General features: G+C 46.7%; 4 protein-coding genes across 5 annotated transcripts; 3 read left to right on the top strand and 1 right to left on the bottom strand.

Annotated features, from left to right (window-relative positions):
* The first annotated feature begins 566 nt into the window (after nt 1-566).
* On the top strand, nt 567-5,272 carry LOC118473285 (uncharacterized). Of its 2 annotated transcripts, XM_035962474.1 has the most exons (6): nt 567-1,043; nt 1,161-2,318; nt 2,432-2,474; nt 2,555-2,757; nt 4,506-4,638; nt 4,727-5,272. In XM_035962474.1, the coding sequence occupies exons 4-6, from the start codon at nt 2,591-2,593 to the stop codon at nt 4,781-4,783; spliced, it is 357 nt and encodes a 118-aa protein (XP_035818367.1). In that variant the 5' UTR covers nt 567-1,043; nt 1,161-2,318; nt 2,432-2,474; nt 2,555-2,590; the 3' UTR covers nt 4,784-5,272. The 2 variants fall into 2 exon arrangements, with proteins under 2 accessions (XP_035818367.1, XP_035818366.1); XM_035962473.1 differs by lacking the exons at nt 567-1,043; nt 1,161-2,318; nt 2,432-2,474 and having other exon boundaries at nt 2,501-2,757.
* Nucleotides 2,533-17,342, top strand: LOC118473286 (uncharacterized). The gene is made up of 4 exons (XM_035962475.1): nt 2,533-2,583; nt 14,725-14,898; nt 16,576-16,708; nt 16,797-17,342. Exons 2-4 carry the CDS (start codon nt 14,732-14,734, stop codon nt 16,851-16,853), a joined length of 357 nt encoding a protein of 118 aa, XP_035818368.1. The 5' UTR covers nt 2,533-2,583; nt 14,725-14,731; the 3' UTR covers nt 16,854-17,342.
* LOC103639790 (uncharacterized) lies at nt 9,722-11,127 on the top strand. The gene has a single exon (XM_008662500.2). The coding sequence runs from the start codon at nt 9,722-9,724 to the stop codon at nt 10,763-10,765; it is 1,044 nt and encodes a 347-aa protein (XP_008660722.2). The 3' UTR covers nt 10,766-11,127.
* On the bottom strand, nt 11,384-14,422 carry LOC103638047 (rRNA-processing protein FCF1 homolog). The gene is made up of 9 exons (XM_008661048.2): nt 14,328-14,422; nt 14,178-14,243; nt 13,994-14,099; nt 13,399-13,441; nt 13,228-13,300; nt 12,917-13,004; nt 11,940-11,996; nt 11,760-11,838; nt 11,384-11,645 (listed from the first exon to the last, which is right to left on the bottom strand). The coding sequence occupies exons 1-9, from the start codon at nt 14,399-14,401 to the stop codon at nt 11,632-11,634; spliced, it is 600 nt and encodes a 199-aa protein (XP_008659270.2). The 5' UTR covers nt 14,402-14,422; the 3' UTR covers nt 11,384-11,631.
* Nucleotides 17,343-20,875: the final 3,533 nt, after the last annotated feature.

Raw genomic sequence — 20,875 nt, 5'->3', positions numbered from 1 at the left:
TTGCTCCACTGCTCCGCGGCTCCGCCATTGGAGAAAACAATCTCGTGCTCCGGTGCTCGTGCTACTGGCTGCAGACTAGGACTGGGCATAAAACCCGAGCCCGAAGCCCGTTACCCAAAAAACCCGAACCCGTACCCGTTTAGCCCGATGCCCGTTACCCGAACAATTCCAACGGGTAACAAAACTGAATACCCGAACTAAGTTTGGGCCTAATCGGGTATTCACCCGCGGTACCCGAAATACCCATTCTATCCGAAATTAGGTATCACCCACCAGGCTGAGCGCTAGCCGTTGGCAGCCCAACAGCGGCACAGTCCACGGGCCACGCCCAGTTCAGCCTACTACCTGATGTCGCAAACTCACAACCGGCAGCAACTCGCAACCCTAGTCCCTAGCTCCCACAGGCTTCCACGCGCTTCAAGTCTTCCCAGGCGGCCGGTGGCATCCTCCTCCTCCCAGTCCAAGTCCATGTCCAACCAAGGCTCCAACCCTCCCAGGCAGGGGCGGAGAGCCCATTATGGCTCATTATGGCCCAAGCCATACAAAAAAAAGGTCCGCCAGCCCAACATCTAAACCCTAATCACTGCCGCTCCGAGCGACCGCGCCTCCGCCCGCCGTCCGCCGCCCTAACACTGCCGACCTGTCGACTGCCGTCTGCTCAGCCGGCCAGCCACTATCCGCCGAGCGCCCGACGGCCCGAGCAGGCGAGCAGCTCCGCATCGCGCGACGTCCCAAGCAGGTGAGCAACCAGGGGCAGTAAAGGCGTTCGCGCGACGTCCAACAGTGCACCTGCGCGCGCGACGTCTCGCTGCTTTCTCCAACTCCTGTTCAGTATCGCCGTTTCTCGCTTGGAGGTTGTCCTGTAGCGGGGACGACCGCCCATTCCGGCGCCCGCTCTTCTGCTCCTCCTCGCCTTCCTGTTTCTGCTGCGGGGAGTTCTTCCGCCGCGAGCCGGGACACCGTCGCCGCCGGCCGCCCGCTGTCCGACGCGCAGAGCCTCGTGTCCAAGCGTGGCAAGTTCAAGCTCGGATTCTTCCGTCCAGGTAACTCTGTCGCCCCTAATTAACTTCATTTCGTACGATAGCTGTGTCTGAGAAATGTGTCGGTAGGTGTGTAGAGCCATACCTAAATTTTTTTTCGTCCTCCGCCACTGCTCCCAGGCGGCCAAGCGGCCAGGCCAATCCTCCCAGAGTCCCACTCCCAGGCTCCCAGGCTCCCAGGCGGCGTCCTCCTCACTCCTCTGTCCTCTCCCAGTCGGCCAGTCCCAGGCGGCACCACGGCACGGCGCACGGGCACCAGCAGGCAGCACCGGAGCAGCCGGCCAGTCGCCCAGTCCCACTGCTCCACCTCCACTCGCGCACCAGCAGGCAGTAGGTAGTAGGTAGCAGCCAGCTCCTAGGCAGCACCGCAGCAACCAGCAGGGAGGCACCGCGGCAGGAGGTAGATGTCCTGCTGAATATAGAGGTAGAATATAACTGGTATAGTGTTTACTTCATATGTCCTGCACTCCTGCTGAATATAGAGCTAGATGTCCTGCTGCATTTGTCACTAATCACTAGGAAATTTGTGGATGGTTAACTTTCTTTGGCATAATACCATTTGCAGGACCTCGGAACAGTAGCTATAAACTCAATGCTCAATTCTCGGAACAGTAGCTATAAACAGTAGCTATAAATTTGTGGATGGTTTTATTTCAGACAAGCACGACCACAATCGGATAGGAAAACTGCTTTAGTTTGGATTAGTTCTTAAGACAATTCAATGCTCAATTCTGGGTTTTTTTACTTATTTACCTATTGCATATGAAACTCGGTGGATGTAAATTGTAATCCCTTTATTTAGGCATTGTTATGTAACTCTAGTATTTTGTGATTCCATTGTCATATAGATGTCTTGTATATGATTTATAGTAACGGGTACCCGAAATTTACCCAAACCCAAACCCGAATTTGCGGGTACCCGAAAGTTCGGGTACGAGTATGGGTTCTACTGCTGGAAACCCGAAATCTAAAAAACCCAAAAAACCCGACCCGAAATTTCGGGTAAACCCGAACGCCCAGTCCTACTGCAGACTGCTTGCTAAGTTGCTTTGCTCAATTTGCTGCTTGCTAGCCTTCTACAGTGCTCCGGCTGCTTGCCTGGTTGCTTGGCTTTGGCTAGTTGGCTTAGTTGCTCGCGTAGTTGCGTTGGCCGCGTTGCTGCTTGCAGTTTCTGCTTGCTTTGTTGCTTGCTATTTGCAAATTTAGCTGCCCTGCAGTTGCAAATTGCAATAGATTCAAGCTCAGCAAGGTCGGCAAAAAGAAAGGCTCTAGAAAGAGGTAGTTGTGTTATGTGTAACAATATTGTCTATACATTTTTTTATTAAATTTAGCTCTTTATTTTAATGCTAATGTATGCTTGCTCTTTGTTTGACAACTTATATTTGGTTAAGTTACTGATTTGACATATAATCTACAAGGAATTCTTCATCTAAGGTACTTCTTAATAATGTTTTTATACTAAATTTTGTTTTACTGCAAGATATATTTTTGTCATTGCCATACCTTATTTTTAGGTCGTGCTCCGCCACTGGGGAGGGAGGTGGTGGGGAATGGCGGCGGCGACGCTCCGGTGGGTGCTGCAGCTGCACCGGGACGTACCGCGGGCAGCACGGTTCTACTCGGAGGGTCTCGACTTCAGTGTAAACGTCTGCACGCTCCGCTGGGCCGAGCTGCAGTCGGGGCCGCTCAAGCTCGCACTCATGCACACCAACGACAGGTGCGGCTACTGCTGTTTGTTTATACCGCGCTCTCCTCGTAGTATTATCCTCTTCGTATAACTTCGGCCTTCAGATGGATGCAGATTCGGATTTGTGTGAGGTTCATGTGTTCGATGAAATGTGTGTGTGCAGCACTTGGTTTTATTTAAGTTCTGAAAACTTGGGTGATGGGCTACGAGATTAGTGAAGAATCAAGTCAGTTTTCATATGACAGTCGTGTCAACTTTGGCTCGAGATACCTTGCCCTGGAACTTCTCCTGCGGATATTTTTTTTTTGAAAGCAAATGGTAGGAGCTATGCCTTCATTCAAGAGGGAAAAGAGTTATAGAAACATGATCACAGATCTCACACACACTAGGAGCACACCTCCTCCTGCATAAAAAGACCCGCAGGTGAAACTAAGAGAATATCAAACACAATAGGCGAGGCTGCTAGTGAACATCAGCACTCCTATAAAGCGAAAGACTCTTTTATTTTCCCTGCACCCACCTGCAAGGCTGCAACGCCGACAGTGAGCTATTCTCGAAAATCCTTTTAATTACGCTCTTTCCAAATGTTCCACATGAACATGATGTAGATCGTGATTCCATCGAAGTCTCTTCTTCAGTCTTTTGTGATGAGAGAGGTTGTCAAACCCACCACTCGCTGATGCTGTCGAAATTTGATGGGTCTACTTGCTGCAGTAAGACCAGCCCTTTCCCAGGAGAGGATCTGGTTCCAGATATCGAGAGCGAAAGGGCATTGCAAGCAGAGGTGGATTTTAGGTTCTATAGGTCCTTGGCAGAGCGAGCAAGAGGTTTGGTGTGGCCATCCACGGCGGGCTAGATTGTTGGCAGTGAGCAGCTTATTCTGAATGAGAATCCATGCAAACAAATTGCACTTCTCAGCTCTTGCATTCCAAATGTGGTTAACCTTGTGGCGTCTATAAGTACCCAGTAACTTCTTCTGTGGATATGATCTGTCGATCTGGCGGTTCAAAATTCCTTCTTTTTATTTTCACTAGCATCTATCAACATAGAGGAGTAGTGAGGCAGGCTAGCTTCGCTGCATCCTGGGGAGGGGGGGACGCTAAACTAATCTCGTTTTTGTGTGTAGGAGTGCCCGCCAAATGGAAAATGTCAACGAATCCTTCATTTGTGGGCAATGATTTGCACTGCAGGTTGATAGTGGGCTTTGAGCAAGCTCAGACTTTCGAGTAAAAGTTCTTTATGTTGATCAGCTTGGTCAGACTTACAATAGGACATGTACCAAAGAACATAACATACAACACAAACTTAGTGACCCCATAAAGAAAATAACTCTGAAAGTGAATTGTATGGAAGGAGTGTTGGATCTATCGCATGAAAATATGAGATCCATGGAAAAGTAGACCAAAACATATTGGACAAACTTTGTGACCCTATAAACATAACAGCTCTGAAGTGTTGGATCTGGGAGGTTGCCAGTTCTTGGGAAAAAAAATCCCAAACATTGCTTGAAAATGATACTTCAACTCTCCAATACATTTCATAGTCCTCGTTACAATCTTGCTATGTCAAAGGCAGTGCATGAAAACAAGTGACCCCCCCCAAGAGTCAAAAGAAATTGCTCTCCTTGGAGCTTTTCTCAGTTTTTTGTGTGGATTTCAAATTCCATCATCACATAAACATAAGCTACACAAAACACATAGGGGATTCCCCCCCCCATTGGCCAGTGCATGAAATCATAAATTCATAACTATTATCTTATATTCTGTACATGCTTGCAGTAATCTTGCATCGCAGAGAGTCTATTCTTCAATGCTCTCCTTCACTGTACCAGACATAAACAGTGCCGTATCGAAGCTAATGGCATTGGGAGCCGAGTTGGATGGGCCAATCAAGTATGAGATCCATGGAAAAGTATTGTCTCTATATTCCCATGATTTCCATTTATGTATTTCAGGACGCAGAATCATTTACATGACATTTCCTGTTTCTTCCAACGCAGGTTGCAGCACTGCGATGCATCGATGGGCACATGCTAGGCCTGTACGAGCCAGCTTGAAGAACTCGTGTCACAACGAAAGTATTGAGAAGTTCCATTAACCACTCACTGAAGACTGATGTGTATGTCCGGCAAAAGATCTTTCCGCGTAAGACAACTTACTGGGTCTGGTGTGCATGAAGTGGCAGAACTCCTTTTGTTAGCAAAATCACGAGAGACACGGTGGATGGTTTGCAGTCTACCATTCTCTTCCTCGTGCTGCTGGTTATGATACACATTTTTCTCGAACTGAATGTGCCTAGCAGGTCGTCGTGGTAAGCTGAAGCCAGGTTTCAGTGGTCCTGCTCGGTCATGGCCTTGCTTCATGGCATTGTGCCAGTACATCTAATTCAAGTTTCAGTTGTAGTTTGACTGACATTACATGTGTGCGTAGTTTCAATTTGCAATTCAAGTGCAGGAGTGCTCTGCCCCTGATCATCCATGTAATTGAAATTCTTCTGTAAGCATTTGTTCTGACAGTATAATTGTGGACCATAAAGTTGCTATTAACTTGTGTGTAGCTGCACTGTTCTATTTTTTTCACTTTTAGGGCCCGTTTGGTTTCCTTTAGTCTAGGGACTAAAATTTAGTTGGAAGACTAAAGTTTAGTCCCTACCCTGTTTGGTTCTGGGACTAAAAATATTTAAAAAATATTAAATGAATCATAAGAGGACCAAATACCTTTTAGTATTCTCCCGCCATTAGTGCAACTGAAATAAAGAAGGGCAAAAAGTGGAATTAATATGGTTTAGTCCCTTTTAGTCATCCCTTGAGGGACTAGATAATAAAACAGTTTAGTCCATATTTTAGTCCCAGTGTTCGGCTATTTAGGGACTACCAAACTGGGCCTTACTACTCGTTTGGTTCCTTTAGTCACTAGACTAAACTTTAGTGACTAAGTTTAGTCACTAAAGTACATTGTTTGGTTTTAGTGACTAAACCGGACTAAAGAACATTAATTGTTGTGAATAATGACTGTATTACCCCTATTAATTAGTGGATGTTTGCTGCAAGAAGAAAGTGTAGAGGACAAATAAGGTAAAAATCCTAATTTAGTCCCTTTTAGTCATTGCGAACTAAAGTTTAGTCACCTCACTTTAGCTATCATGTTTGCTTATTTAGTGACTAAAAGTAACTAAATTTTAGTCACTAAACTTTAGTCGCCCCAAACTATAGATGGCCAATAGTGTCGGGCTAATCGGGACATCACGGCACGTCATGGCCCGATGGGTACTGTTGTGCCTGGGCCGAGCACCGGGCACGCTGGGCCGGCACGGGCACAGCCCGATTATCCCGGAAGCACGGTTAGCCTGCTCTGTTTGTTAACCTAAAACACGTCGCCCCCTCCCCCCCATCGGGCCCCGCCTCGTCAGTCTCACTCGCTTGCCTCGCCTGTTGTCTCTCGCCCTCCTTCTCTCCGTCTGCGATTTAGGGGCGATTTTGGGGGGTGATTCATCGATTCGTCTCCACCGCCGCCTCACTGTTCGACTCCGCCGCCGCCTCACCTCCGGGTTCGAGCCTCCGCCCTCCGGTAGGGTCCTCCACCGCTCCCTCCACCTCTGGGCTCTGGCTTCCCCTCACCTGGTGGTTGCTTGGCTGGTTGTTCGGTCACGGATTTGGTTACGCCGTTACGGTAAGCTTTCGATGTTCGTCTTCTTCTTCCTCTAGTCGACGTCTCCGACGAGTTTGAGACTTCTTAATCTGGTGCTTGTTCTTGTGATCTGTGCTCAATCCCAAACCCTAATCTACTCTATTGCCTTCTTGCTCTGTGATTGTACCTGTGAGGGACCGATTTGGTGCTCCGGCTTTGGTAAGTGCTTAACCTGTTCTTGTGATCTATGTTTGTGATCTGTGTTCGAACCATAAACCCTAATCTACTATAATACCTTCTTGTGATCTTGTTCTCTGATTATAGCCGCCGTGAGGGACCGATCTGGTGCTCCGACTTTAGTAAGTTCTTAATCTGGTGCTTGTTCTTGTGATCTATGCTTGTGATCTGTGTACCAACCCTAAACCCTAATCTACTCTAATACATTCTTGTGATCTTGTTCTCTGATTATAGTCGTCGTGAGGGACCGATCTGGTGCTCCGGCTTTGGTAAGTGCTTAATTTGGTGCTTGTTCTTGTGATCTTTACTTGTGATATGTGTTTGAAGCCTAAACCCTAATCTACTCTGATTATAGCCGCCCGTGAGGGACCGATCTGGTGCTCCGACTCTAGTAAGTTATTAATCCAATGCTTGTATTTGTGATCTGTGTTGGTTCGAACCCTAATCTAACTATCTTCTTGTTATGTGATTGCTAAACATCTTCATTGATGATTGAAAGTCGCCTAGAGGGGGGTGAATAGGGCGAATCTGAAATTTATGAACTTAAGCACAACTACAAGTCGGGTTAGCGTTAGAAATATAAACGAGTCCGAAAGAGAGGGTGAAAAAAGTGTCAAAATAAAAGTTGTAGAACTTCAAAAGTTATTTATCTTTGTAGTTGACAACTTTTTTATTTGAATTCGTTTAGGGTCTCAAATAAGCAATTTACACTCAAATGGTTGTAATATGTGGAGAAAACAACTACAAACTAGACACAAGGCATGTCATAGACGGAGTGGTAGTGGAGGGTACGCGCGAGGGTGAGGTCTACAGTTCGAATACTAACAACCGCGTAGCGCGCGAATTTTGCGCGAAAAATGCCGCGACTTTCGACGGAGACGGGCGGGTGGGGTGGTCCTAATACAAATAAATTTTTTACTATTTTTAAAATATGTTTTATGTTTCCTGGAAACGATTTGCACTGGCGGTTTTATTACGTCGACCGCCAGTGAAAATCGATTTTCACTGGCGGTTTTATTACGCCGACCGCCAGTGAAAATCGATTTTCACTGGCGGTCCTCAGTTACCCGCCTGTAAAAATGATGATTTCTACTGGCCCCTAGCACTGGCGGTTACGAAAAACGCCACTATAAATAGGTTTACAACCGCCACTATAGAACTTCTCTGTACTAGTGCTCCATGCTGGCAAGAAGGATGGCATTAGCACATTTCTCCCCACGCAGGCACGCAGCCAAGTTGACATCGAGATCAAACTGATAGCACCAGTCCCAACCTCAGATGCCTCAAGTATAACACCTTGTGTATCATTATCAGCATTCCTCAAGTAAAACAGTTTTGGCATCATCATCAGCATTCGGTAGGTATATGGGTGTCGTGGGGAGAACATAACGAGAACTCACAACTGTTGGTCACTCTAACTGAAAATGACGGGACACATGAAAGGAGTTCTTTTTTTCTCTCTTTTTAAGAAAAAAGGTAAATAAGGGCCAAGCCGCATAAATGTGGGGAAACGCGCAAGCAGGCGGTCAGGTGCCCCGCGTGCGGGCGTCGGGGTGCCTGGAAAATATTCAGAAACAAAACAGTGAGAGAACCACTTGGAGGAAGAAATAGAACAAGTGACATCCAATCATTACAATTATTAGAGGCATCGAACATTACTGAACAAACATATTCAAATAGCTCAAAGAACCATGAAATATAAGTGAACAAAGTTAACGGATTGCAACAGAATCATTGCTAATAATTGAAATAACCTAGATCAAAGAACCAAGAGATATAAGTGAACAGAGTTAATGGATTGCAACAAAATCTAACCAAAGTACATATATGCCTGGGACAATATAGGAAATAACATGCCCTGGTAGCATAGCCGCAAGTTCCATAAACAACAGCTAATTAACAAATTTGTATTAGGACATAAAACTGGATGGAACCAAACCATTTTGCCCCTTCCTTTATAATCGAGCAAGAAATGCAATTTCATCTGTAAAAATCAATCACACCATTCTCAGAGTGAACATGAACAAAACTACCTCCAGCAGACATGCCAGCAGCGACTCTAACCTCATGATTGGTTGTCCGCATACGCACATGCAGGCTTGTCCGAGCTTGGCTCGCGGGAGATGCAATATTCCCACGTTTCTGTGCGTGCAGGCAGAGAGCCACAAATTGGTCTGTGCTGCACCAGCAGAAGCAGGCCCGCTCGCTTGCGTGCAGCCATTCAAACATATGCTTACCTGAAGTCAACGCATACCCTGCGCCTGGTTGTAAACAGTTAAGCACACATCCAACCAAACACACTGTAAGTACCACCAGCATACCAAACGCAACGAACCGGCGTTTGGGGAGCCCCAGCATGTCTCTAGTCACCAACCCAGTGCCATACCTCGTGTACAGTAGAGTACCGAGAAGAACATGGCAAGAAGCGGACCCAGACATAGTCGGAGTCGACGATAACGTGGAAGGTAGGGGGACGGTGGTGCGGTTGGTCGCCTGAATAGCTGGCCCTAGCCAGGCGCCCAGGCCACGGGAGGCGGGAAAGAGCTAGGCGGCTAGCCCGGCCAGGCGCGACCGAGAGCTTGACGGTGACTTCGCCCTGCCTTGTGGATCCGCACCGCGGCTGGCACCACCGACGCGTTGGCCAGGGCGCCAGACACAGGCGGAGGAGCGATCGCATCAGCGGACGCCACCACATCGCCCTGGTGGCCACGGGGAGTAGGAGTCACACATGGCGAGGAGGAGCGTGGCACCGATGTCGGGTAACTGGAGGAGGTGGTGGAGTTGTGGCGCCGTCGGGGCGCAGCGAGGTGAGCAGAATAGCTAGGCTTTATAGGGAGGAGGGGCGGGCAGAGCGAGGTGAGGGGGATTCGTTGCGGAGCAGGCGGAGGTCGTGAACGGCGCGCGAGATGCGGTAAGCTGGTAGGCGGGCGCGACATGCGCGGAGCACCGTTAGAGCGAGGTGGCGGGCGGGTGCGGCATCGTCGGGGGGCAGGCTCGGGGAGGCGGCGGTGTGTGTGAGGTGCCGGCTACGGCCTACGGGTCGGGGGCGGGGCGTGCGGGTTGATTTGTAACATATGGAAGGGCAGGAGTAGAGATATATATACCCGTCGTTTTGTTCTCCAACCAACACAATGCTCGCGCCGCCTGTACCTGAGATGAGCATGGAGACGGAGCATGGTGGCCACGAAGAGGAATCGGCGATGCTCCCGTGCGTCGCGTTCGCATCGGAGCACGGTTACAAGTTCTTCTCCCTCGCCCACATGCGCATGCTTAACAGCGTCGACGTGCGGCCAATGCCTCCGGTGCTCGGCCGCCGGCTCGTGCCGTCTCCGTACGGCGGGATGGTGCTAGCCACGGATGTGTGCTACAGGCACCCGTGCCACCTCGTCGACCCCTTCACCGGCTCGCGCGCACCGCTGCCGGACCTGCCCATCCCCTTCTCGGAGAAGGAGCCGGTCGGGTGTCTCAGCGACGAGCCACGTCTGCGCTGCGCGCGCGTCACCGACGACGGGTTGGCGTGGGACTGGTCCCGGCGAGGCGTCATGGTGGCCCGCGGCGACATGGCCTTCTTCTGCGAGCACGGCGGCGAGCGGTGGATGCCGGTGCACCAGTCAAAGCTCGGCTCGCCCATGACCGTCAACTACCGCGGTGGGCTCTTCTTCGTCCTCGAGCTGCGCACGCTGAAAACTACAATCATCGACGCCGGCACGCTGCAGGCCCGCACGAAGATCCCTGCGCCGCCGGGCTTCGGCGACGTCGACTACGCCTACCTAGCGCCATCTACGGACGACGCGATCCTCCTGGTGCACCGCGCCGGGGACAGCGACGGCGTGGTCTTTACCAAAGCGTACTGCGCGCGGCACAGGGACAGCCAGAGGCCGCCGAGGTGGAGGCCAGTGCTCGACATCGGTGACCGCGCGGTGTTCGTCGACGGCGCGCATGGGTTCACAGTCACCGCCGACCCGACGGGAGCGAAGGCGAACCGCGTGTACGTGATCCTTGCCCATCAGCTGACGCACCCATGTGGGCGTCTGGCCGTCGCATACGACGTCGGCTTCACAGACCTTACGAGGCTAGAGCGCATGGGGCGGCTGAATCTAAACACCGGCGAGGTTGAGCCAATGTGGGGCCGTCCGCACTGGATCATACCTAGGAATGAATCGGGTCGTCGTTAAAGATCTATCAACTAATACAGTTTATTTACATTAGTTTACATACCGAGGCACTGTTTCTTCGTAAAGGGGTTTTTTTTGAAGCATTAGAGAAATAAACGACAGATTTATAAAATACTTTGATTTTCAAAAGCCACTGGTAAATCTACCTGTAAGTTGCAATGCGAGAAATATTCAGCTCGCCTAGCCCTATTCTAGCGAGCGTATTGAAAAACATGGATCTATTATTATAAGAGGTAGAGGTCAAAGGCTTCAGCGACTCGTCATGTTCAAAGCGTTTATCGCAGCACTTAAACTTGTTGTGTCCGGTGGGTGAGATCACAGCGAGCATCAAATTCATCAGCTACCTATAACATAGTTTAGCATTAAAATAAGAGCTAGTGTGTTAGTGAGTGCTAAACTTCAGCACTGCTCGTGTTGCTTGTTTGATTTCATGTGCTAAACTTTAGTAAAGTGTTGTAGCACTGTAGAAATACAACAAGGCATAAATATCCAACGACTGTCGCAGATTGTTGTCACCTCCGTTCCACATTATGAGGGACTCTTTTGTTCATTCTCTATAAGAGATTCAGGAAGAGCCACTCTATTGGGATTTGGGATTATGGCTTGTAGCGCACAATATTGAGAAGCAAAAGGGAGCAGGATACCCGATCTTTTAACAAAGAATTACTTCAGACATCCCGCAACATTGTAGAAATGATAAGGTTGGTACATAATAAAAATTTCTTAGTAGTTACAGTAAGCTCAACCTACAAAGCAGCATTCTTATCCTAGTCCTTGCCGTGGCTTCAAACATGAAACATTGACTTGGTCAGATGGACAAGTACCGCCACAGTATTACATCCCAGGACATCTCATGTCTGCACCGATCAGATTCTTGGTGCTGCAAGAATGCCAAAAAAGCATCAGAGTACTGCAATCTTATGTGATTGTAGGATATAAGCTAGGGACAGAGAGAACACAGTAACAAAGTTTGTCAGATGAAGATATCACATACCTCCACCAATTGTGGCCTCAGGGAGCCGTTCTATCGAATACCTATGTCTTGTGATGTACATGATTGGAACACCAGGAACCTGCAAAATTGGGGAAATGCCCATGGTACAAGCATGCATGAAAAAGCTTTTGCGATATTAGAAGCATGTCCTGAGCTATGAGCACTAAACACCAAACATACCTTTCTTATCCTCCTTTTCAAATCTCTATCACAAGTAGCAACTATGTAGCATTTGTGCTGCCACGTAAAATATATGGTTTAGAACAAATAAAACAAGATGCCTAGCATACAAGGTAAATAAACCAAAATAATCATTTGACTAGGTATTGTGAAGGTGAAGAATACAATCTAATGCAACGAAATGCACATTAATCAAAGCAAAAGCATAACAAATAGATCTATACATTAAGATAAAAAGAATAGGACATATCATCTATAGGTGCACACGGGTATTTGATATCACTCACATGCAAGTTCCAGTTGATTAACTAGGAACAAATTTGGATACTACATACAGACACAATCCTTTAGACAAGCATGGGAAAAGGATTTCAGCGGAGAAAACACAAGTGCTATTTTTGGTTCACCTTGGGAACAGATATAGTAAAATCTCTAATCTCGGAAAACATAGCATTCAGCCACACCTATCAAATATTGGGCAGATCAGACCCAGTGCCGTAGATTCCCACATGAGTGGGGTCTGAGAGAGGGATAAACCGAGGCAAGCCTTACCACGCAAATGCAAGTCTGCTTCGAACCCTTAGAACCCACATCATGGTGACTCAGTGAGACAGCTCTCACCACTGCACCTGGCTGCCCTTCTACCTCTCAAAGATTGGGCAAAAGTAAATTCTAAAGCAATCAGACACCTCTCAAATGTTGGCTAAGCATAAAGTTTGAAATTTGAACAGCCAATGCTTCAAGAACTTGCATATATCTCTAAATTAACATTTGAAAAGAAACTAGGAATATACATTATATACACAATTAATTCACTTTTGTGCCCAATGTCGCAGTTTACTAGTGATAAGTGTAAGTCACAAGTTCCCTAGCAGGAGCTATCTTAAGAACTCGCTATAGAGTTAGCACTTAATAGAATACTCCCAGTACTCATGCTCCAAACAAACAAAGGGTGTTCAAGAAGAGAGAGCTTTTACCTGAGTGACCCTCTCCACAATGCAGTCATCAGCATAGGTTCCCTTGTGTGTGCATGCTAATATTTGGAACCTAGGGTCCTTGGCAATTCTGTGAGGGAGGTAAATTAGATTGTGCAGATAGATGAAAGTTATGCTGAAGAATTGAGTATAACAGCAAGTACATGCAATCGACATCTTTATAGTGGAAGATAACAACAAGAGGCATAGATAAAAAAAACTAATCTAACCTCTATTTGATACAATGAAGCAGATAAAGCCAAAAGAAGACATTAAATAACACAATGTGGGAACAGCATTGGATAGGAGCACACCTCAAGGCCACACGATACTTCTGCCCCAGCTTTTCAAGCTCAGCCATAACACAGTCCGTGATACATGGGGTACCTTCATAACAAGGCATCAGAGTTGAAAAGATATTAAAGGGGTATCTCAGTTCACCAAAAAGATAATGGGAATGCAAGATAACAGAGTTAAATGCTTACATTTTGCATAAAGGCAATCCATCATTCCCTTCTCCAAATCCAGCTGCATGGGGGAAAAGAAGATTTAGTCACAAATATGAGTGGCCCCATTATTATGTGTTATGTAGAATACAGAATTTAAAAATTAACTACAGTTAATGAATCAAATCCTGAGTTGAAGGGAACATTCTTATCACAGCAACCATATCGGATGGGAAATCGAGACAGTTATAACATGATTCCCAGTCCCAGAGGGGTTGGCTGCTGTTTGTTTTGCTATTTGCTAAAACAGTAAAACGGATCACAATGCTTATATCCTAACTTACTTAACAGTCATCCTAACTATTTGTTTTTAATTTCCCTAAGGTTTCAGTATCTGGTAAGAATCAGTAGCTCCAGCGAACAACGTGAAATTGTGCACAACATTTCTTGTGACAATACAGCATACAGAGTACAGATAAGCTGGAACGGGTCAACAATCAATTAAATCCACCACATTAACTCAGTATCTTCAATTATTAACTGAGTGAAGCAGTGGGCATGCAAGTATTGACCCTCTGTTGCATAAAAAATATATCAGTGAAATAGGAGAGCAGCAGATAATTAAACGACTAACCTTATTCTGTATCGAGAAATTGATGAAGTTGGTATCCACAATCACCCGATACGGCGGCCCCAATGCTGTGTTGTAGCTGAAGAACAACGCCGACGAAACCTGCGGCCTGTAAATCACAGAAGAAAACAACATCAACAATCCAAACAAGCACAGGAAACCAATCCGAGCGCAAACAAACACTCACACATTCCGGCCGAGTTTCTCCTTGTCCACGTCCTTCTTCTTGTGGTTCAGCACATCCTCCTTGTACCTATCATACACAAAAATTCGAATTTCCAGTAGCATGAACCTAACCATAGGGGAGCGGACTGGCAGCTGGAGATGGTTGCCTTACTTATTGATGGTTTTCTTGGTGATAATCTTCTTCACCGCCGCGAATTTAGGGCCCTTGCTCTTTGCCTTCCCCATCTCGAGCCAAACCCTAGCACCCGCAGCTACCTCGCGCTCTCCACGGCAGTCGGCGGCGCCTGCGTCTAATGCTGTCGAGAGGTCGGCGGAAGAGGAAGGGTTTTCGGGTTTTCGCCTCCGCAAAGGAAGAAGGCGGCTGCTTGGTGGGCTCGCTCTGGTTTGATAAGTTGGGCTTTTATTGCCCAACACGGCCCAAGTAGTCGAATTTGATTCGTTGGGTTTGTGTTGCTCGCCGTCTGGGCCGTTGGATGTGAGAGTGCTGCTGACTGCTGTCCTCGTTCGTTGACGGCCTGATCCGGAGGACTAGAGGAGGGAGGGGGGTGGTGGGGAATGGCGGCGGCGACGCTCCGGTGGGTGCTGCAGCTGCACCGGGACGTACCGCGGGCAGCACGGTTCTACTCGGAGGGTCTCGACTTCAGTGTAAACGTCTGCACGCTCCGCTGGGCCGAGCTGCAGTCGGGGCCGCTCAAGCTCGCACTCATGCACACCAACGACAGGTGCGGCTACTGCTGTTTGTTTATACCGCGCTCTCCTCGTAGTATTATCCTCTTCGTATAACTTCGGCCTTCAGATGGATGCGGATTCGGAGTTGTGTGAGGTTCATGTGTTCGATGAAATGTGTGTGTGCAGCACTTGGTTTTATTTAAGTTCTGAAAACTTGGGTGATGGGCTGCGAGATTAGTGAAGAATCAAGTCAGTTTTCATATGACAGTCGTGTCAACTTTGGAGCTATGCCTTCATTGAAGAGGGAAAAGAGTTATAGAAACAGGATCACAGATCTCACACACACCAGGAGCACACCTCCTCCTGCATAAAAAGACCCGCAGGTGAAACTAAGAGAATATCAAACACAATAGGCGAGGCTGCTAGTGAACATCAGCACTCCTATAAAGCGAAAGACTCTTTTATTTTCCCTGCACCCACCTGCAAGGCTGCAACGCCGACAGTGAGCTATGCTCGAAAATCCTTTTAATTACACTCTTTCCAAATGTTCCACATGAACATGATGTAGATCGTGATTCCATCGAAGTCTCTTCTTCAGTCTTTTGTGATGAGAGAGGTTGTCAAACCCACCACTCGCTGATGCTGTCGAAATTTGATGGGTCTACTTGCTGCAGTAAGACCAACCCTTTCCCAGGAGAGGATCTGGTTCCAGATATCAAGAGCGAAAGGGCATTGCAAGCAGAGGTGGATTTTAGGTTCTATAGGTCCTTGGCAGAGCGAGCAAGAGGTTTGGTGTGGCCATCCACGGCGGGCTAGATTGTTGGCAGTGAGCAGCTTATTCTGAATGAGAATCCATGCAAACAAATTGCACTTCTCAGCTCTTGCATTCCAAATGTGGTTAACCTTGTGGCGTCTATAAGTACTCAGTAACTTCTTCTGTGGATATGATCTGTCGATCTGGCGGTTCAAAATTCCTTCTTTTTATTTTCACTAGCATCTATCAACATAGAGGAGTAGTGAGGCAGGCTAGCTTCGCTGCATCCTGGGGAGGGGGAGGACGCTAAACTAATCTCGTTTTTGTGTGTAGGAGTGCCCGCCAAATGGAAAATGTCAACGAATCCTTCATTTGTGGGCAATGATTTGCACTGCAGGTTGATAGTGGGCTTTGAGCAAGCTCAGACTTTCGAGTAAAAGTTCTTTATGTTGATCAGCTTGGTCAGACTTACAATAGGACATGTACCAAAGAACATAACATACAACACAAACTTAGTGACCCCATAAAGAAAATAACTCTGAAAGTGAATTGTATGGAAAGAGTGTTGGATCTATCGCATGAAAATATGAGATCCATGGAAAAGTAGACCAAAACATACTGGACAAACTTTGTGACCCTATAAACATAACAGCTCTGAAGTGTTGGATCTGGGAGGTTGCCAGTTCTTGGGAAAAAAATCCCAAACATTGCTTGAAAATGATACTTCAACTCTCCAATACATTTCATAGTCCTCGTTACAATCTTGCTATGTCAAAGGCAGTGCATGAAAACAAGTGACCCCCCCAAGAGTCAAAAGAAATTGCTCTCCTTGGAGCTTTTCTCAGTTTTTTGTGTGGATTTCAAATTCCATCATCATATAAACATAAGCTACACAAAACACATAGGGGATTCTCCCCCCAATTGGCCAGTGCATGAAATCATAAACTATTATCTTATATTCTGTACATGCTTGCAGTAATCTTGCATCGCAGAGAGTCTATTCTTCAATGCTCTCCTTCACTGTACCTGACATAAACAGTGCCGTATCGAAGCTAATGGCATTGGGAGCCGAGTTGGATGGGCCAATCAAGTATGAGATCCATGGAAAAGTATTGTCTCTATATTCCCACGATTTCCATTTATGTATTTCAGGACGCAGAATCATTTACATGACGTTTCCTGTTTCTTCCAACGCAGGTTGCAGCACTGCGATGCATCGATGGGCACATGCTAGGCCTGTACGAGCCAGCTTGAAGAACGCGTGTCACAACGAAAGTATTGAGAAGTTCCATTAACCACTCACTGAAGACTGATGTGTATGTCCGGCAAAAGATCTTTCCGCGTAAGACAACTTACTGGGTCTGGTGTGCATGAAGCGGCAGAACTCCTTTTGTTAGCAAAATCACGAGAGACACGGTGGATGGTTTGCAGTCTACCATTCTCTTCCTCGTGCTGCTGGTTATGATGCACATTTTTCTCGAACTGAATGTGCCTAGCAGGTCGTCGTGGTAAGCTGAAGCCAGGTTTCAGTGGTCCTGCTCGGTCATGGCCTTGCTTCATGGCATTGTGCCAGTACATCTAATTCAAGTTTCAGTTGTAGTTTGACTGACATTACATGTGTGCGTAGTTTCAATTTGCAATTCAAGTGCAGGAGTGCTCTGCCCCTGATCATCCATGTAATTGAAATTCTTCTGTAAGCATTTGTTCTGACAGTATAATTGTGGACCATAAAGTTGCTGTTAACTTGTGTGTAGCTGCACTGTTCTATTTTTTTCACTTTTAGGGCCCGTTTGGTTTCCTTTAGTCCAGGGACTAAAATTTAGTTGGAAGACTAAAGTTTAGTCCCTACCCTGTTTGGTTCTAGGACTAAAAATATTTAAAAAAATATTAAATGAATCATAAGAGGACCAAATACCTTTTAGTATTCTCCCGCCATTAGTGCAACTGAAATAATGAAGGGCAAAAAGTGGAATTAATATGGTTTAGTCCCTTTTAGTCATCCCTTGAGGGACTAGATAATAAAACAATTTAGTCCATATTTTAGTCTCAGTGTTTGGCTATTTAGGGACTACCAAACTGGGCCTTACTACCTGTTTGGTTCCTTTAGTCACTAGACTAAACTTTAGTGACTAGGTTTAGTCACTAAAGTATATTGTTTGGTTTTAGTGACTAAACCGGACTAAAGAACATTAATTGCTGTGAATAATGACTGTATTACCCGTATTAATTAGTGGATGTTTGCTGCAAGAAGAAAGTGTAGAGGACAAATAAGGTAAAAATCCTAATTTAGTCACTTCGAACTAAAGTTTAGTCACCTCACTTTAGCTATCATGTTTGCTTATTTAGTGACTAAAAGTAACTAAACTTTAGTCACTAAACTTTAGTCGCCCCAAACTATAGATGGCCAATAGTGTCGGGCTAATTGGGACATCACGGCACGGCATGGCCCGATGGGTACTGTCGTGCCTGGGCCGAGCACCGGGCACGCTGGGCCGGCACGGGCACGGCCCGATTAGCCCGGAAGCACGGTTAGCCCGCTCTGTTTGTTAACCTAAAACACGTTGCCCCCTCCCCCCATCGGGCCCCGCCTCGTCAGTCTCACTCGCTTGCCTCGCCTGTTGTCTCTCGCCCTCCTTCTATCCGTCTGCGATTTAGGGGCGATTTTGGGGGTGATTTGTCGATTCGTCTCCACCGCCGCCTCACTGTTCGACTCCGCCGCTGCCTCGCCTCTGGGTTCGAGCCTCCGCCCTCCGGTAGGGTCCTCCACCGCTCCCTCCACCTCTAGGCTCTGGCTTCCCCTCACCTGGTGGCTGCTTGGCTGGTTGTTCGATCACGGATTTGGTTACGTCGTTACGGTAAGCTTTCGATGTTCGTCTTCTTCTTCCTCTAGTCGACGTCTCCGACGAGTTTGAGACTTCTTAATCTGGTGCTTGTTCTTGTGATATGTGCTCAATCCCGAACCCTAATCTACTCTATTGCCTTCTTGCTCTGTGATTGTACCTATGAGGGACCGATTTGGTGCTCCGTGTAACACCCGGTTTTAAGGGGACAAAGCCGGGTGCATCTCATACATGCACCAAGAAGACAACATATATAATAACAGAGTGTATAGAGATAAATGTCATAAATCATCAGAGTATTTATTACATAGCGGAAGTCTTATTACAAAATAAAGATAAATATAAAACGAACTAAGGATCGTCGGCGCCAATGTCGACTGAGAAACGCCACCTAGATCAGATCGTACTCCTCAGTGTTAGGCAGCTCCTCCTGAACCACCTGTTCTTCTCCTGTGGGGGGGGTGTGAGACAGCAAGAGTGAGCTCACATACGTTCATCGCTCAACAAGTTGTGGGGAATAATGTGGCATAAACTCACCAAAGGTGGGAGTTCATGTAGTGTAAGGCTAATCAATGGAATAAAGGCTGAGGCTGAGCATTGCTTTTATAAGTTGGTCAAAATTTTATTAGCAATTACTAAGTGTAAGTAAATACCAAACCTTAATAATAATAAAGAACAGTAATAGTAAAATAATCCCAAATGCGATGCAAATGTCACATTGAATTTAGGTTCCATAATTAATCATGTGAGGGTCCGAGCCGCTCTTGACCGTGAGCACGGCTAGTATACTAGTTTTACACTCTGCAGAGGTTGCGCATCTTTACCCACAAGTCGTGTATCCCATGTCGCCTGGGTTTGCAAGGCCCTTAGACACTACCAAGGTGAATGGCTAGGGATCCACTACGAGGCCTTTACAAAGTTCCACTAGCTTCCGAAAACCCGCTACAGTTTATAGGAAGATCCAGTACAGGGTTCCTGGCTGACAGCCATCGCAGCAAAATCAACCAGGGACCTCCCCGCACTGACCTCTCCCCTACTGCCCTTGCCCCTTTCGGGTAAGGTAGTCTTCCACTAGCTTTCCTAATTAGTCAGCCAAGGGCGTCCCATTATACCCTTGTGGTAGCACTGTTTTCCCGGGTGGTCGCTCCATGTTCCCATTAATTTAATGATCTTAACATGAACAATAATAATAACAAGTTAATAACAGAATAATCATGAATAGTGAATCTCCATACCCAATCCACATAAAGCAATAGCAAGTACTACCCAAAAATATTTCAGGGGTGAACAAGGTATAGAGGTAATCAAAACTGGGGTAACATAAAGGCTCCCATCAAAATTATCCTATGCAGATCATTAAAATTAATAAGAACATGGCTGGGAAAGTAAGTGATCAAGGGCACAACTTGCCTGCAATGAGCTCCTGCTCAGCTACTTCTACTTGTTGAAGCTCAGGTTCCACAGTGGGTTGCTCGTCTACTCGCATCAACACAATACATACATAGTATAGCCAAAATCAACATCACACCAAGCATGTAAATAAAATATGCAGTAAAAATCTACATATCAAAATGAAACCATAGGAACTGGAATCACTAAATTTGGAGTTATATATTTCAAGTTATGAATTTCTGTAGCTTTTATGTATTTAATACAAGATTAAGTATTAGATAAATTTAAATGAGCCTTTCATGCCAAAACAGAGGCACAAATGCGCAGACAATATTATTACAAAAATTTAGGAACTGGAATGGACCAATTTGGAGCTCATATGAATTTTCTATGAATTATCAAAGTTCTAGCAATTATTTTCATATTAAAAATCTATTTTCTATTTTATTTATTCAATTAAAACGATCACTGGACTGGGCGTCAAATACTGAGAAGTGCAGGGGTCTGCGCGAATAAAATTCTAGACTCAGTGAACAGTGGCCAATGGACTGCGGGTTGATTTCCAGAGAGGTGAGGGTCTCTTTAGAAAAGTTGACCCGCGAAGGGGTACGGGCGAGTCTCGGCCGTTGGATTAAAGTTCTACGGCTACGATTAGACCGGCTTCGAAACGAATCGGTACCCAGTAGGCACCGCACGATTACAAATCTACGGTTTGGATTTAAAATCTCCTGCGAACGCCCCGACCCGTCCGATCGCGATCGGACGATCCGCATTTACCCTGGCCTGATCCACCCTCCCGATCTAACCTGCACCCTTGATTGCTCAATCGACGGCTAGGCTCTCATCCCCAACCACACGCCACGGCAGCGAGGTTGCCGCACGCGCTACGGCGGCGCTCCTCGCCGGAGTAACTCGATACGGCGATTTCAGGGCCCAGAGTCCGATTGTAGGTAAACTATACAAATGCAGAGCTACGGTGAGTCATAGGGGAAGTTGTTACCGGCAATTGGAACCGTGTTGCGGCCAGTCGACGATGCAAAGCGG

Source organism: Zea mays, chromosome 9, assembly GCF_902167145.1.
Source record: "Zea mays cultivar B73 chromosome 9, Zm-B73-REFERENCE-NAM-5.0, whole genome shotgun sequence".
NCBI lineage: Eukaryota > Viridiplantae > Streptophyta > Magnoliopsida > Poales > Poaceae > Zea > Zea mays.
Note: the sequence above shows the minus strand (reverse complement) of the source record. Positions and strands in the feature narration are given on the sequence as shown.

Bases quoted from the DNA above. Each gene is read 5' to 3' on its own strand.
- LOC118473285 (XM_035962474.1), top strand. From the start codon at position 2,591: ATGGCGGCGGCGACGCTCCGGTGGGTGCTGCAGCTGCACCGGGACGTA. The intron at 2,758-4,505 runs GTGCGGCTACTG...ACATGCTTGCAG, and splicing joins CTCATGCACACCAACGACAG to TAATCTTGCATCGCAGAGAG. The intron at 4,639-4,726 runs GTATTGTCTCTA...CTTCCAACGCAG, and splicing joins AGTATGAGATCCATGGAAAA to GTTGCAGCACTGCGATGCAT.
- LOC103639790 (XM_008662500.2), top strand. From the start codon at position 9,722: ATGCTCGCGCCGCCTGTACCTGAGATGAGCATGGAGACGGAGCATGGT.
- LOC103638047 (XM_008661048.2), bottom strand. From the start codon at position 14,401: ATGGGGAAGGCAAAGAGCAAGGGCCCTAAATTCGCGGCGGTGAAGAAG. The intron at 14,100-14,177 runs GTGAGTGTTTGT...TGTGATTTACAG, and splicing joins GAGAAACTCGGCCGGAATGT to GCCGCAGGTTTCGTCGGCGT. The intron at 11,997-12,916 runs GTAAAAGCTCTC...TTTACGTGGCAG, and splicing joins TTGTGGAGAGGGTCACTCAG to CACAAATGCTACATAGTTGC.
- LOC118473286 (XM_035962475.1), top strand. From the start codon at position 14,732: ATGGCGGCGGCGACGCTCCGGTGGGTGCTGCAGCTGCACCGGGACGTA. The intron at 14,899-16,575 runs GTGCGGCTACTG...ACATGCTTGCAG, and splicing joins CTCATGCACACCAACGACAG to TAATCTTGCATCGCAGAGAG. The intron at 16,709-16,796 runs GTATTGTCTCTA...CTTCCAACGCAG, and splicing joins AGTATGAGATCCATGGAAAA to GTTGCAGCACTGCGATGCAT.